The 16,911-nt window shown below is 40.0% G+C and overlaps 2 protein-coding genes across 2 annotated transcripts in view; both read left to right on the top strand.

Annotated features, from left to right (window-relative positions):
* Nucleotides 1-754: 754 nt before the first annotated feature.
* On the top strand, nt 755-8,182 carry ifnlr1 (interferon lambda receptor 1). The gene is made up of 7 exons (XM_079691281.1): nt 755-1,116; nt 1,902-2,019; nt 2,882-3,051; nt 3,151-3,335; nt 3,953-4,091; nt 5,307-5,431; nt 5,927-8,182. The coding sequence occupies exons 1-7, from the start codon at nt 1,068-1,070 to the stop codon at nt 6,911-6,913; spliced, it is 1,773 nt and encodes a 590-aa protein (XP_079547407.1). The 5' UTR covers nt 755-1,067; the 3' UTR covers nt 6,914-8,182.
* A 7,988-nt stretch (nt 8,183-16,170) lies between these two features.
* The window catches only part of myom3 (myomesin 3), a 57,811-nt gene continuing 57,070 nt past the window's right edge, over nt 16,171-16,911 (top strand). Inside the window, exon 1 of the mRNA XM_079691279.1 lies at nt 16,171-16,342. The gene's annotated coding sequence lies outside the window, so the exon portion shown is untranslated. The remainder of the gene's footprint in view (nt 16,343-16,911) is intronic.

Below are 16,911 nucleotides of genomic sequence, written 5' to 3'. Positions count from 1 at the left end.
CGGCCTCGGTAGAATTCCAAGTATGCCGGACATTGGAACAGTCCATCGGTGGCACTCGATGACGTAGTATGCTTGAAATAGTGGCTCTGGAGCAGCCTTCCTCGACATTGAGAAACACCCCCTGTTTGACTCCGCAACTGATACCCATCAGGCTTTCTGTTTGTTTGTTTGTTTGTGTGTACAAAAGCCAATTAATAATAACTGAACAAACTGAAATGAAGTCTGCATATGAGGTTCACATCAGGGCAAAACAAAGCATTTCCCCCCAGTGCGTTTTTAATTATTACTCTCTTGCAACAGGAACATTATTTAATGGCCTATTCATACATTTATTATTTTAGCTGTTAGTTTGCTCCTCACTAAAACGTTGTGATAACATTAGCCGATATCAGGTTGTTTATGATTTATGTACACAATGGTTTTTCAACCATATATACACACGTTAGCCCCCAATGTGTGTATAAGCATGTTCTTTCACTTTCTTTATTTTGCAGTTGAGTCATTTCCTGTAATCTCTAGACACTACGAATAACCTGAAAGACGAGAGAGAGAGAGAGAGAGAGAGAGAGAGAGAGAGAGAGAGAGAGAGAGAGAGAGAGAGAGAGAGAGACACTCAAGGTGGAGGGGGGAGGAGGAGGAGGAGGAGGAGGAGGAGGAGGAGGAGGAGGAGGAGGAGGAGGAGAGAAGAAAAAGGGAAGTATAGAGAGAGAATAAAAGTAGGCGGAACATAAAGTATGCAGAAGAACAGGAACAAAGCAATAACATATTCCAAAGTACACCTGCAGCGCACACCTGAGTAAAGCCACTCCTTTCCCAGAGAGTATCAGAGATGGTTGTGAGGCGGAGGCCAGATAAACAAAGCAAACTCCTTCACAGCTTTAAGATTCTACAGCCCTTCTGACAGCCACTCTGGTTTTGTTTTGAGGGATTTTGGAGAGTTTTATTTTGGATTTAGTCTCTTTTTTTGTCGTGTGGAATTTATGTTACTTTTGCTAAGACTCGCAACTTAGCGGCGGGAGTTTCAGAGTAGGACTTTGTTTGTTTTTTTCCCGTGGCCCAGATACCAAATGAAGATGTGGTCTCTGAATGTCATCTTCCTGCTTCTGTTCTGCTATGGTGAGTACAGTATAGCACTTACAAATGTATTTTTTGATTGAGCAAATTGTCATTACAAAGTAGTTCTTCTGGGAAAAATAAGCTATACCAACAATACAATCACGCCTATGATAAGGGGACTTTTTAAATAATAAATGCTATTTCATTTTAGAAGCAGTCTAGCGTAATATTGACAATGTAATTTTGCAGCTTATAAAAATGCAAATTTTAAATTGACTCCTCTGTATGTCATTCTCAACTTGTCTCTCTTATAATAAACTACATGGGCTATAACATTAAGATGTAACAAGCCCTGGTTTGGTAAATCACACGCGCCTTGTATATGAATTTTCATCATGGAAATGTGGTCCTTGTATGAATAACTCAAGCTTTAAAATACAGGCTGGGTTCCTGCATCCCTTTCCTGTATGGCAACACGAAAGAGTATCAAATAACAGCGTTTTTCAGTTTCAGCCACAAGCAGAAACAAAGTCCATCTTTCATAATCTCCCTGTGGTCCCGGATATTTCTAGTGTATGTGTGCTGTATCGCTTTACTCTAAAAGGTCCTAACAAAGAACCTCAGATATTGGGAGACAGAAATGGCTGAGGATGCTGTTTTTTTTTGTAACTGTATGTGCTGGGAACATTTGAGCTTGTTACAGAATAGTGTCGGTCCCCTCAGGATTTGTATTTATAAAAATTATGAATATTTTTGAAATTGAAAACCAGACTTAATGAGAACAAGCTTGGAACCAACATCCGCCATAAAATACTTTTCTCATGTGCAATATTTTTTCCCAACAGCTTCTCTTTTAAATTGCGATGGAAGAGTGCATTTTGTCTCCAAGAACTTTTACAACATACTGCACTGGGACCCTGTCTTCCCCGGGGAAAAGGTCCTCTATAGCGTGCAGTACTGGAGGTAAGACCTGGGATGAAGGATGAGATTGTACTCCTATACTTCCCATTGCCCTCCATGTGACTCTGTGAAGAGATCAATAAAGAGTGGGGGGTCAGGGCAGGAAACTGTGATGCAGGGGTAATCACTCTGTTAGCCCTTAGTTATAGTGGCAATGTCAAGGTACTGTCAAATGAGCATGTTGTAGACAATGGTGCTCACTTCATTTGAGGTTATATATTTACACATGGGACAAGTCATTGTTGGTTCTGGTCTTTCCATGGGAATTGAACTATTTTAAATCTAGGAATTGTATCCATGTAAAATCAAGTAAAAAGGTGCATTTCTTTGCTTTCTTTTCCAGAATTGTTACCTGCTATGTCTTCTAGAAATGGTGTATTGGCTTAATGAATGTGTTGCTGAAAAACTGAAGCGCACTATGCTGCTAGGTTTTAACTTCAGTAGCAATAGATTAGACGTAATGCTAAAGAAGAGCAATATGTGTCTTTCTTTCCTTTTTAGACTCAGCTTCTACAACTGTGAGTGTGATTGCATGTAATTACACATGACGCAGTCTCCCAGAAAAATGTCAAACGCCACACCTATCGTATTATTTTCTTTTGTCCCTTCCACGGTCACGGAATGCTTTAGCTGGACTTTAAGCATCAACCCAGCTGCACAGGAAAATGCTGCTCACTCAATATCATTTCCTGGTTGCTAAAAAATGCTGTACTTTTTTCCGTGTGTTACATAATCATATGGTTGATTAAATGACACACAGCACATTTAAGTTATTTGTTCTCGGTTTGATACCAGTTAACCTAAAGTGTTACACTGCCCTGCTCATTCAGTTTTTAAATCATATTTTACTCCACTTATTTTACAGTGATAAAGACAATCAGCCATTCCAGATAAAGAAGGAGTGTCAGAACATTACTGATCGGTTCTGTGACCTGACTGCGGAGACCCCATCAGTCTATGACGTTCAATACCGGGCTAAGGTGTTCTCCAATGGTAGCGTACGAGGCAGCCATAAGTTTAAACCGATAGCAGAAAGTAAGAATCTCCACGCTCGATCATGCATTTCTTGCTTTTGTCAAAGCCAGATGTATTCTACTGCAACCGAAATGTATTTATCTTTCTTTGCCTCCACAGCTATTCTTGGTCCACCAATCTTGTTTAAACACACAACCGTGTCATCCTTGCACGTTAACGTCACCCTGCCCTTGGGGCCAAATGGAAACTCAGTCGAGGACATAATCATCAAAAGCAAAAAAGGACCTGAAGAAGTTCAAATCCATTATACCTTAGACATCATCAAGCCAAAGTGGGCTGCACAGGTAGGTCTCCATTCATAAAATAAACTGTTCAGAAATTCCTTCAGCCATCATATAATCATACAAGCCATCACATATAAGATAATTACAGGCCGATTGTATGTTACATATTAGTAGAAATGCTATCTAACATACATTCACAAACATACCAATTAATGATTTTTGTATGAGACAATCCTAATCATCTATAGACTTACAGTAAGATCATTTAAAGTATTTGGTCTTCAAGCTGTGATGTAGAATGACTTTTATCCATCCCCAAGGTTTACCTGTTGTTTTAAAGCTTTGGTACGCAATTCATTTTAGAAGCATTTATGTCATATGTGTTAAAATGTTAACATCGCAACAACAATCAATAAATCAAATCCCTTATCTGTGGCAGTCGCAGGCCAGGAGTAAACCCCTCCTATCATTTCATTCTGCCCGTATGAATCGATTGGATCGCATACCGCCCGTCTACATGCATAACTGCGCGCACTAAAGAGATATTTAGACACGGTCACTGCGCTCCTGTGCAAATATCTCTGATGGCACGAAGCTGTATTCAACGTACATAGCTTAAAGTAGTTTGTTCTTCTTGTTACAGTTACATTAACATCTGTATGTCCTTGTGTCACCAGGTTCATGTCACCACAACTGGCCGGTTTGTGATCGACTTGAGGAACAACCAAACAGAGTACTGCGGCAACGTGTTCTACACGCCGTCCACTGAAGGACGGTTGAAGAGTGAAAATGCTACGTTCTGTGTCACACTGCCAGGTGAGGAAGAGGAATCTAACTTGTATTCCTTTTACACCCTCTTGCGAGAAGTACAAAGTATACTGATAACAATATTAATATAACTTCATGCGGATGATTTGTTTGCTGCTGCTTATGTTTCATTGTATCCACTAAATGCTCTTTTTGTATACATTGAAAAGCAACTGCCAGTTTCTAATACAATTTTTTTTAATTAATAACTTGATTTACGTTTCTGAAAACCTGACTTATGCCGATTAAATGCTATCATAGTTAAAAAAAGAAAAAAGCAGCAGTATACCAGTGAACATTTTCCTGGGAAACTATCAAGGAGCTAGTTGCTGTGGAGAAAACTCAAGAAAATGTTTGAGTGATAGTTGAAAATGTTGCATTTTCTATGTTTGACTTGAAGTACTCTGTGCTCTTCTCCTCAAGTGATTATAGCCACTCAGAAACAAGTGTTTAGGATTGTATCAAGACAGGTTGTTATAAACCATTCTCATTTTATAAACCAGTCCCTGCTTTCTTCACCAAGCCTTCAAGAACATGGTCAAATAGGAACATTTTTTTTTTGGGTGGTGACCTCTCCCTATGCTGCTGCCGTACTATTTTTAAATCTTCACTGAAGACACACTTCTTCTCTCTGGCCTCTTAGTCAGAGCCGAGCATGACACCTGACATTTCTCTGTGTTTTGTCATTATATTTCTGATGTCAATTCTTGTCTTTTCTATTTTGTTTTTCTTATGTTATTGTAGTGTGCTTGTATTGCATGTGCAGCACTTTGGCTCGACCAAAAACCGTTTTTAAGTGTGCTTTATTTGATTGAATTTGATACTGATTAGATTCGATTACACTCATTTTCCTGACCTTAGTTTCCGTTATTGTTTATTATTCTACTGGTAAAACTGACAATAACAAATGGTGACAGCTTCAGGCAAGATTATACACATATATTACACAGGTGCTGCGGGGATTTCCACTTCTATATGTTGCTGTGAAGATTTCTGTTTGGATAAGATCCTGTTCACCAACATAAGTACTTTGGAGAAGTTCATATATATATACACTGGTTAATCAACAATCCTGTCACACAGGCATGCTACAGTGCTACTCCCCGATAACGTGCCTAAGCTTGTGTGTCACAATGGGAAACTTTTTAACTTGTCGCTTGAGGGTTCAAATTTTACGTGTGTGATTTCCTGGACTGGTTTTAAAGCAATTCTCTTTTTCCTCAGATGATCCTCTGATTCTTTTGCCATGGCTTCTTGTGAGTGCTGCTCTACTGACGACCATCATCATTGTGTCAGTTGTGTACATGTGCAACTACGTGAAGGCTGGAAAGGAAAAGAGCAAGCTATTGGTAAGATGTTTATTTCCTAATGTTTTCTTTGAAGTTCCAACAAGGAAATGTTGCCTTACTGGGAAATCAAGCCCTCTGGCACTTTGATTACTGTACACGTGTTCAAGGTTCGTGTGTGACACAGCAAAGAGAAAGTAATTAAAGATATTGAATATCTGTGGATGTTGTTTTAGCAATGTTAAATAGGTTTTCAATGACTCATGGGGCTTTCAGTGTTGTCATATGAAGTGTGGATAAAGTGTTGTCTGGAGATAAAAGGCATTTATTTGTTTTAAGAATTCCCTCCATCTTGTTTTGCTTTTTTTTACCAATGATGGTAAATGTTTTAATTCATATGAAAATGTATCTTTAAAAAAAAGAAGCCAATTCTGATTGGCAGAAATTGGACTTTTCTGTATCAGTAAATTCAAATCAAATGGAAATAGGTTTATTTAGCAACACAAATCCAGAACCCTTTGAACTGAATTTTTCTCTCTGTATTTTCTTAAAAAACAGGTATCCACCTTCAGCCCTCCACACAGAGTTCTGCCGTCTCCAGATAGGAATATCGTTATTTCCAAACCGGAGATCTACGTTCAAAGTGAACCAACGGTTTACTCAACAGTTCGAGTGGAGACAAATAGGCCTGTACTTGGGCCTGGAGGTTATTCCCCCCAGGACATCCCCTGGCAAGACAGCGATTGCAATTCTGTGGAGACAAGTGCAGACAGTGTGACCTCAAAACACGAGAACACCGGCGGCCAATCGTCAGAGAGCTACGGTGCAGTAGCTGTCCATGTCCCTGCTGCCCAGAATGAAGACTTTCAGCAGGCTACTAACGACAAAAGAGAACCCAGTAACGTACAATTATCTTCCAGTGGAGAAAGCTGGAATAAAGAGACAGTGAGTCCAAACCTGACCTCACTTGGACTACCAACGTTATCAGATCAGGAACCATGTGATAACAATCCAACCAGACCCCTGCTGTTGCAAACAGAGCGGGACACAAATGGACAACTTGTGTTGCCTTCACTCATGTTTCAGTTACAGAGCGGCACAGATGACTTTTTATCACCTCTTAACTCTGAGAGAAAACCTCTTTTATCTGACCTCATAGACTCCAAGACGGAGCAGCCATCATTGGCCAGATTGCAGAGCTTTGACAGCTCAAAGTGGTCGGACTCAGGGTTTGATGATGGGAGTGTACACACCCCAACCCAGCTCTACTGCAACACTCACTTCCCCCCCTCTCAACCAGTTGCTTCTTATTTCCCACAGGGATGTGAGAACACATCTAAAGATACCATGTTTGAAACAGGTTACAAAGAAAGCTGGATGCCTGCGATCCCTCTTGGAATTGCATCAAAAGACAGTTGTGAATACAGAAAGACTAACTATCCTTGGACCAGGACGGGTCTCAAAAAGGAGGAGGAAGATATGGGAGAAGACGAGGTATCCAGGCCAATTTTTCTGGGAGGTTGGGGCTTACAAGTTCAGGAATAACCTCCTTGTTTTAGCCTAAAACCTGCTTTGTTTATGGGAGCACGAGAGACAACAACTGAACACTGTGTGGCTAATGACGGATAGACAGATGTTTAAACTCTCCTTAAACAAAGTCCAAATGTAGCCCAAACTAAGACACATTCAAAAACAACACCTCTTAATAAAGTACATTTCATATCATAAAAGTAATATATTATATTTTGCTGTGAATCTGATTTTATTTATTTTTTCACAATTGTAAAAAGACAGACTGTATGAATTGTTTTCATTTGAAGACATGATTGTATATACATTGTAAAGTTGACTTTGTACAATTCAAAACCACTTTTTAACAGAATTTCAGTTTATATGAGTATGTTTCACAATAACCTTTACATTTGTATTCTATTCCAAAGTTGTGTAAAGACAGCTTCATTCTGTTTTGTTTGCATAATGAAAGAAAAAACACACGATTACACCCGTCATGTTTGTATGGTAAGTGGTATGAAAAGCTGTTTAAATTACCTTCATAGAATTCAACTGAGTCGGACCACTTCAATCAGGTTTTAAGTGCATGGTTTTTATAACAGCTGCAATGACACAGTCAGCGTGTGCATTTGTGTGCTATCACTATGGTGACACATTAGTGCAACATTGACCAAAGTCTAAAATACACAAACCCAATCTGGCCACTTTTAAATTACAATGTGGAGAGTCAACCTTAAAGATTTGCTATGACAATAAACCTGATTGCTTTGTGGCCGACAAAAAGTACAAGGTATTGTCAACTTTTGCGCCATGTAAAATGAGACTTAATGACTGAATTTCCACTAGAAATGACTGTTTTCTTATTTTTACAACACTAACATATGTCAGTATTATCAGTGTTTCATCCTTACATAAAAAAAAGGAATATTTCCGATTTTTCTAACTCACAACGTTCACAACCTCATTTTGTTCTCCCCATTGTTTGCTGTCCTTTCAGAGAAAGAAAATACAGCGTGTAAAAATACATTAGAAGGTGGGGTCATGGTGCAACCTGATCCACGCTGATAACAGCCTGAGCACAATCTTTTATACTCAGCTGTAAAGTAATAACGTAAGGTGTGTTCAAAAGTACAATGTGAGTCACATGCAGAGGACACATTGTACTAAGAATGTACATGAATGAATGTAAGTAAGTTACAACTTTGCTTTATTCTGTATTTGTGTGTTGGAAAGTTTAAATGATATTATGGAAATTCTGAAAAATAAATATTGGAGAACTTTTTATTCACATGTTGACATTTACCATCCTGAGTCACTAACTTGTGTCCCTTGGTTTACAGGTAAGTGAGTTATGCCAGTAAAAAATCCAATCCAAAATTCATCTTAACACTGTCTGACGTAGTGTGTTTTTAAATCAAGGAAGAAAGAAACGTTTCTTCATCCTTTTTATTTCTTTACGTGTTTCTGCCTGCTTGTATACACTGCACAAATATGATGAAGTGAACCAATAAGCCACAATGCACCCATATACAGTAGACAGTCATTTAACAGCAAACTGAGTTTAGGTGGTTTATCTGGAAAACGTTATCCATGGATTATTGGTTAAGAAAGAACATTAAAATCATTGGAACAAAAAATGATCTTATACGGTTTGAAATAAACCGAAATACAGAGCAACTTTTGTATCCTGGATAGGGAATTAGTCATTTTTCTTCACAAGAAACGAGAAGAGGAAGTGATCCTCCCATTTAACTGTCCAACTCTGAAAGGGAAAGATGCATCTATCTGCATCCATTGGACATTTTCCAAAGGTTAACATTAGCCTCAGGTGGATATCTGTTTGATACCCATTGTGTGCCTGGTATGTAACTGATACTCTAACGGACACACAGGTAACAGGGAAGAAGAAACAGAAATGTCTCATTTTGAAGTATCTAGGGGACCTAACCCAAATAGACTGGAAGCTACATACACAATATCCAACAAGGAATATTTATAAGCAAATATTATTTTCTCACCATTAATAAAGGTCTCACAATCATCGTATTTTTCATATTGTTTATTACAGTTGTCCTGTGACCATCCCAATGGTTGGATTTGGTATTGGCAGACAAATATGGACTCAGGGTCAAAACTATATCCAGACATTTTGTTTTATATTGAATGTTTTCGATCGGAAACTAGAAGAAAACTCAGGTGCATCAATCACAAATCTAATTTAATGAGGCAAAAACAACAGATCCATAAATCATAACAACCAACTACACATACACTTTGCTAAATACTAACACGCAAACACTTTGTGAAATGAGGGCAAAATTGAATCAATACACCTGAGAAACAGTATGAATAAGAAACCTTACATTATGGAGATGTCAAAAGCTTAGATTTATAGCAGGCTGCCTCGTACTGTAGAAATTATTTGAATCAATAGCCATTACACAATCATAACACAGGTGCACAAAACCTACACTGCATGAATGCAAAGAAGTTGTATTGTCTGATGATTTAACCTTCGTAGGTTATGGATAAAACACTAATTATAATTCTAGTCCACATAGTCTGCTGCCTGGTCAAAGACAAAGTAGACCACCTTTAGTTCCTTATCTTCTACCGGCCCACCGACACAGCGAATAGGTTATGTTAAATCGGCTAGAAGTGGATGAAGTTTGGGGCTGCCATCTCTTTTCCTATTTTGTTTTCCCCAAACAGAAAAACACATAAACTGGTTTGGTGCACATTTTATTTCATAGCCCGAAGACCCTCTCAAAAGCACAAGCATGTCAATGAACACAATGCTTCTGTTCTGCTATTTGAGATCAACTCAGCTATGCTGCCTTTGACATATGAGGGTGCACTTTGCTTGTAGTGAGAGTAGCACTGAGAGAGGAGTAGAGGGGAAAAAAAGGTATCGTAAAGGGCGATTTAACATAAGCAGAGAGCTGGAACTGGTAACGCACCAGCAAAGTTCAAAGCAAGAAACACAGTGATGAGTGTGTGAAATGGCTATTGTGAGTGGGAGTAAGATAGACAAAGACAGTGGGTTTGATCCAGTCATGGAAAATATGGGACAACTACCTCCAAGAGAAGTAAACAGGATATAAAGGATTCTGACTCTTGGCCAATCATTCTGACAACACTGTGTGTTTTTGCTTGGTGGATTTACGGTCTCTGGTGTGTCTGTGAAAGACATGGCACAGGGCCTGTTGTCCAACTTTTCATCGTGCTCGTGCCTCTATTTTCCCATCTATGTGTTTTAAGAGACAGTCTTTACTCGGCTTGCAGCTTCGACAGGTTATTTTCTGTCTCTCTGCCAGAAGGCTGTCTATCTCCTCTTTCAACTCTCCAAGTCCCAAGAAGATCGTAAAAGAGATTGCAGGGCAAACTCAAGTCCACAGGCATGATCAAACTTTAAATGAGAATAGGTTGGACACACCAAATGCTATATCAAACACAGATGAGATTGTGTGTGCCATCCCTGGATCAATTTAAATAATGATGGCCACGTAAGTAATTTCTAGTACTCAGTGCAAATGGGTTTAAAAGTTGAAAGGGTCCAAATAGACTTACACGTACTTTGGTTATTTCTTTCCTCAGAATAAAACACTGTAATAATGTGTCCTTGAAACATAATAAATGCACCATGTCCTTCAGAAGGCTACATGCAGCTAATTTATTACATTCTCTATCTACGTTTATGGCAGTTTCATTATGGAAAGATAGAGCAAAGAAAAACCTTCTATAAAGTAATTATACCCCTTTAGAACATGTTTGAAGATGCGGAGAGAACTTCCCAAGGATAAGTTAGGGTATCTTTGTCTTAAAGCTATCATCCAACACTTCAGTTTTCACCCTATCTTGGTATTAGCCATCTTTTTCTACATTTATCTTTTCTGATAAGGTGCATAGAGTTAACTGGGTTCATTGAAATGTCTGCATGCCTCGCTGCTAATGAATGTGTACTTTGATCTCAAAGTCTGACAATGCACCATGAGGTTCTCTAAGACGCTCAAACGGCTCCGTGTGTACGCCCTATACAGTACGCCATATCCCCACCTCTCCTGCTCACCCCCCTGGAAGTGAGCAGGAGAGGGGGAGAAAAAGAGAGGCTCCATGTATTATTATTATATTATTATATAGAGTCGTTATTAATTAGTTTTAAAGCTCAATAAATAACAAAGAAGACCTTTAACTGGCACTTTTCAAATTTTGTCCGGAAGATTTAAACTTTAACGGACATGTTGACCGGCGGAAAAAAATTCTAACGGTAACTTGACCGCACAGTTCCCTCATCCCTGGAAGAGGGGGAGAGGTGGGTGTTTTTCATCTGCTGGTGGGCTACCGGAGAGATTTACAGCAGGAGCACACGCTTGCCTCGGGGGGAGAGCAAAGAGAAACAGCCAGAGCCCTGCCTCTCCCCACCTCTGCTGCTAAACCCACCGCGGAGAATAAACAGAAGGTCAACCATGCTCGGTACGACTTCTTCGCTGCTTTTGGTGTATTTTGTGGCGGAAGTACAGCGCCACTTACAGGCCCGGCAAATGTAAAACCAGCAGGTCGAGCGGTCTCGTGTGAATGGACATGTTAATTGAGCTGAATGCGTGTAGACGTAAGACTTTTTTGATATCGAATTCGGTTCCTTATTCGTTTGCGTTCCCGTGTAAATGGGGCCTAAGACCTTTCCCCATTTTCCCATAAGATAATTGACAATCTGTTTCTACAATTCCACAGAAGAGGGGTTTGCAAGAATATTAGGCAATGCCACTAGCAAGCGTAGCTAGTGTAGCAAGGCCTTGAAACACTCTGTTCTGTCTAAATGCACTGGTGGATGTAACGTTTGAAAAAGAATGCACGAAAATGTTTTATCTGCACGTTCAGAAAAAATTTTTATACACCATTTGGTATATTTGTCCTTCTTTCTCAATACTAATTCCATAACCAGGGCCAGATCCAACCAAAAACATCTGACATTGACTGCTGCAAAACCAAATTAACCTCCAATTTGTAATGCTCATATTCAGGGTCAGACTGAGGAGGACTCCAATGAACATTGCAGCAAAGATATTAAGGTTATGGCACAGTGGACTAGTGCGTTGGTGTTGGGATCAGGGGGTCACAGGTTCAAACCCCACTGCAGTCAGCATGTCGTTGTGTCCCTGAGACACTTCACCCCAAATTGCTCCTGTGGGGATTGCCCACAGTATTGATTATGTAAGTCGCTTTGGATAAAAGCTTCTAACAAGTAACATGTAATGTAATGAGAAGCAAATGTAAAAGTCCTGTAGGTGGAGTGACACAGCTTGAACAACTGAGTATATCTTTGATTCATGGATGTTTGCCAGTCATGTCGAGTTAATAATAGCCGACTCATAATGTTGCTTCAAAGGGTTTTGCAATCTATACAACAAAAAAGGCAGAAGAAAAAGAATGTCACCAACTAAAATAGGATTGGTCAACTGCGTCTACAACTGGTGGAGACAGCCATGCCTATTTGAAAACAAATATGAGATGTGGGCAACTGTTCAGAGGGGGAATCATACCAAGGTCTATTAAAAGCTTAAATTAGCATGATTTATCTGTTTGTCATACCATTGAAGTGATACTGCAGACAACTTGGCTCTTTGACGTCTGATGACAGGTATTGCAAAGTTTAGGAGCATCCTACAGAAAAACTGTATTGTACTTTTCCCCATTGACGTGGCATTATTGAATCAAACCCAGCAGCCCTCTTCCTTCCATCCCCATTGAAATTGATGAATTGAAGTCTGCATGTAATTGGATGCAATCACGTCTCCCCCTCCCTCTCCCCTCTTGCATTCTAATGAGCTCTTAATGGGTCTTTGATTAGAAAAAATGTACGAAAACAGCTGTCAAGGCTGTCCCGGAAATGATGGATCATCCACGAGACTCTGGTGTCCATTAAGGTCTATTCTGAGCCAAATAACTGGTAGGTGAGAAGATGAGATGAAAGCTTCGTAATATTTAGTTTCCAATGAGACAATCCCCAGTGGAACAATGATCGCTTCTGTCTTGAAACTGACAGATGGCTGAACACTGAACACTGAGTCCTGTCTCAGTTTGCCGATATTATGTAGGAAGTCAAACATTTATTACGCACATAAAGAATGCAACATGTCGGGTGTTTCTCAATTGCGAGTAAAGCTGCTGCCGAGCCACTATTTCAAGCATACTAAGTCATCGAGTGCCACCGAAGGACTGTTCCAATCTCCTACATACTTGGAAATCTACCGAGCCCGGCGTACTTCGTTAGGAGAAATTTCGAGGCTGCACATGCGTAGACTCTGCGGTCTTAAAATCCCCACAATGCTTTGCGCACGGACCAATTTCCCCAAATCTGTGGTGGAAAATGTAAGGCGGGGCCTCTCATATGACACACACCTGCACCCTTGCTCGCCTGTTCCACTCTTTGTTTTCCGAATGCCAGGAAGTATTCTTGCCTCGCTTCTGAAGCAAGACGCTCGGAAGACATGTGCTACCAAGCAAGCATACTCGCGATTGAGAAACACCCATGTACTAGGTTCCTAAAAAGGTACAACAAATTGAAATGTATTAAGAAAATGTATAATGTTACACAAATTATTATCAAAACGAACAAAGAACATCCCTTCATACCCTGGCCTTTGGCTCATGTCATGCCATATTTACCGTGAACATGAGCTGCAAACTGAGAAGGAAAAAGAAATGAACACTAGGGATTGTCTTTGCTATGAGAGTTCAGACAACTCATCATATTACAACTTTTTGTAAATAGACACATTTCCCAGCAAAGACTGCATTATACTAATAGATGTCAGCAGTTGAAGGCGATACAGATCTAAATTACATTACGGGTAATACAATCAGCTCCATACAAAGTTGCTTTAAAGGCCTTTTGTGGTTGGTTTTTAAAAGCCATAAATAAAATATTTGAGATGTGGGCTCTCAAACAAGGTTTATGTCAATCCCTTAGAGCTTTTCCACCATCCTCCACTTCCTTTTTGTAGCTTCCTGTAAAGTGACGTGAACAAGGCATCAAATACAACCAGCATAAGACAGTGTTCTCTCCACAGCGACCCATACATTAAGGATAAGATATCACAGAGTGAGCTGCAGATAAAATGCAAGAACATCCAACAGGGAATACATGTTTGCCACACAGTCCCTCTGACTCTGTGCTTTTATTCATAATTTATGTAAGTAAAAGCACGGAGCATAAATTGTGAATAAGCATTAAAGATGAATAAAAACATGTTTAGTCTTTGTGTTTGCTGCAAATATTCCTTGTTGGCTTGCCATACATGTTTCACCTGTTACATGTACAATTTAATTAATGATGTTATGCTTTAGGTGCTCTAGGAAAGTGCAACTAAAACAATTTGCATAAGTGGTTTAAATAAATCCGGCCCATTTGCACTGGTTGAGTTTTTAGGCATGGCAGTACTTCAGAGACTTCTCAGTGAAAGTGTTAAAGATGTCCCATCGTCGCAGAGCTTTAATAAAACACACCGGCGTCTCCACTTAACACAGAAATAGAAGGCAACACTGAAATGAGATGTTCCTGATGGACCCGGAAGCCGAGGAGCCTTATAAAAGATAAGCAACTAATAAAAGGGTCGCCCTCAGCTGCTTTGTCCCTGTTGTTATTCTTAGTCTGACAGTCACTGGCGATGTATGATGAGAAGAGAAGGCCTGGCAGCCGTAGCTTGTATTGTTTACTGATGTTTCAGAGGCAGGTGTAGCCTCGAAAAGCTTAAAAATAACTCTCCCATCCCTCCATACAATGCTATGTGAAGCCCCCGTCAGTCACACATATACAAACAAACCCATACAACCATGACAACATTATAATTGTGTGGGCTTCCTTCAAAGTATTAGTATTGTATAAGAATAAGAAAGAAACAAACTTTATACATCATACAGCCAGATCAGGTGTTTATAATAACTCCACAAAGTTTTGTTTGCAGAGCAAGTTAAAGAAAACTTTCTGCGGATATCTTCAACTTCAGTTCTAACAAAACTCAGAGTGTGCTGTTTAAAAAGACAGATCAGTGGACAAGTTCCAGGAACTGTTCAAAGATCACAGTAAAGGAGATGCAAGAAAGAAGAGAATACAAAAAGAAAGGGGGCAAAAGTGCAATTTAAAGTTCAAGTCAAATCAAGAACAACAACAACTAAGGGTAACCTCAACGGTGCACCGAGAAACACCTTCAGCGCAGGCACTGTAATTAAGCTGCACAGTACACAATATGCTGTGTAAATATAGCCTTTCATATTATCCTGCCTGCATTTGTTGCTCAGCAATACCCGCTAAGTAGACAGCTAGGGCGGATGGAAATGTCAGTTTGGTTAGAAAGTGACAAATCCATTTTTAACCCATTGATGGTATGAATTGAAAAGACTGAGGATAACCAAAGCAAGAGGATTTTAGTCTCAAAATCAACACAATCGCATGCCAATCCATGCAACAATAATTGACATATTTTATTCTGGACCAGAAGACCAGAGAATCCTCCCATAAATGAAGTTGAAAAAAATAAGAAGTCAAATCGAAAATGTGTTTATGCCAAAGAAAATGGCAGACAGATTTGAGCGATACAGGAAAGAAACGATACTGGAGATGAAGGCATAAAGACAGAAGTAGATTTTTGTATTTATTATATAAGGATGGAAGCTGGATACAGTGTTCGAGGCAGGATGCATTTCATTTAAGTTGCTCGGTGGCGCATGAAGCCAACATCTTGGTCCTTCTTCTATGTTTCCATTTCTCTCTTTCCTTCTCCCTCTCTCTCCACAGCCCTCTCTCTCCACCTGCTTGACATTTCCAAGCCTTTCATTTCGTATTCTTTGTACCCAGGTGGGATAGTGCTGCCAGAGCCGAGATAAATATATATATTTCTTTAAGTGACATTTATTGAGCAGACATTCGTAGTTCCCCCACCAGTTGTTCCCCTGAGGCTGTTCCAGCTGTATCTTCCAGCTATTCAGGTCATTCTTTCCAGCCTCTCTTATTGTAAAGGGAGCTGTGGTGTCATCTCCAAACCGCTTGTCCTCGGAGCCGTCTGTAAATCGATCTGGGGGACGCTAATGATCTGTGTTTATGTGCCTGTGGTGGTTTTGTTAGGATTGAATGTGTTGTAAAGTCATGTGTGCAGGGGGGTTAGGGGGGTAGGGGGATTTAGGGGGTGTCATTGGTCTATATTTACCAACTTAAGAATGAGAGAGCATTGTGTTGTCGGCATTCTTGGCACTTTGTGTTCAGGGTCACCCTCAGCGCTTCATCGGGAGAGGCATAGAGACAGGAGAGAGTGAGGTAGACAGACAGTACATCCTCAGAGGTGAGACAGCACGACTGAAGAGAATCTTCAAGGAGAGAGACAGACAGGCAGACAGAAAAGGAAACTGGGATATATCCGTCCTACAGATTTGCACCCAGAGGACTTCACCTGTTTCTTTAAAGAAAGCGTGAGTGGGATTTCCTTTTCTCAGCCTTCATCTCGATCTAGCACAAATGGCACTCAGATGTTTCTGCCTTTCATGGGTTTAGACAGACACATTAAAGTAATGTGCTATAACATTTAAAACCACAACGTTAAATGTAAGGATGAAGCATACACTGTGCCTCCAGTACATCTGCATCATGCTGTTAATTATTCCCTTTTCTTTGTATTGTCAGAAGGCATTTTATTTATTATAGTTTCTTCTGAATCTCCAGCTACCTGTTCTTCTTAATGGTCTCGTCTTTTGATGGCCGTAGTGGATGTAGCTTTTAATTACTCTCTAGGGGTGGCATATAAAGCTCCTATCATGTTCACACGACGCCTTCCTCTTCAGAGTGTATAGAAGTAAATCATTTCCCCCCTCTGTTGATACAGTTTTTTATATTATTATCAGAGACCTGGAAACTCAATTCCCTCCAGAGACTGAAAGCTGAACCATGCGTGTTAAAAAGCACTGCTTTGCTTTTGCTCCCTCCGGGGGCCCGAGATCCAGGCCTACACATGGAGACTGATCAATTTTAATGTGCCAGAGTT

This window comes from Notothenia rossii (genome assembly GCF_949606895.1).
Source record: "Notothenia rossii genome assembly, chromosome: 7".
Lineage (NCBI taxonomy): Eukaryota > Metazoa > Chordata > Actinopteri > Perciformes > Nototheniidae > Notothenia > Notothenia rossii.
This window is presented reverse-complemented; position numbering and strand designations above follow the sequence as displayed.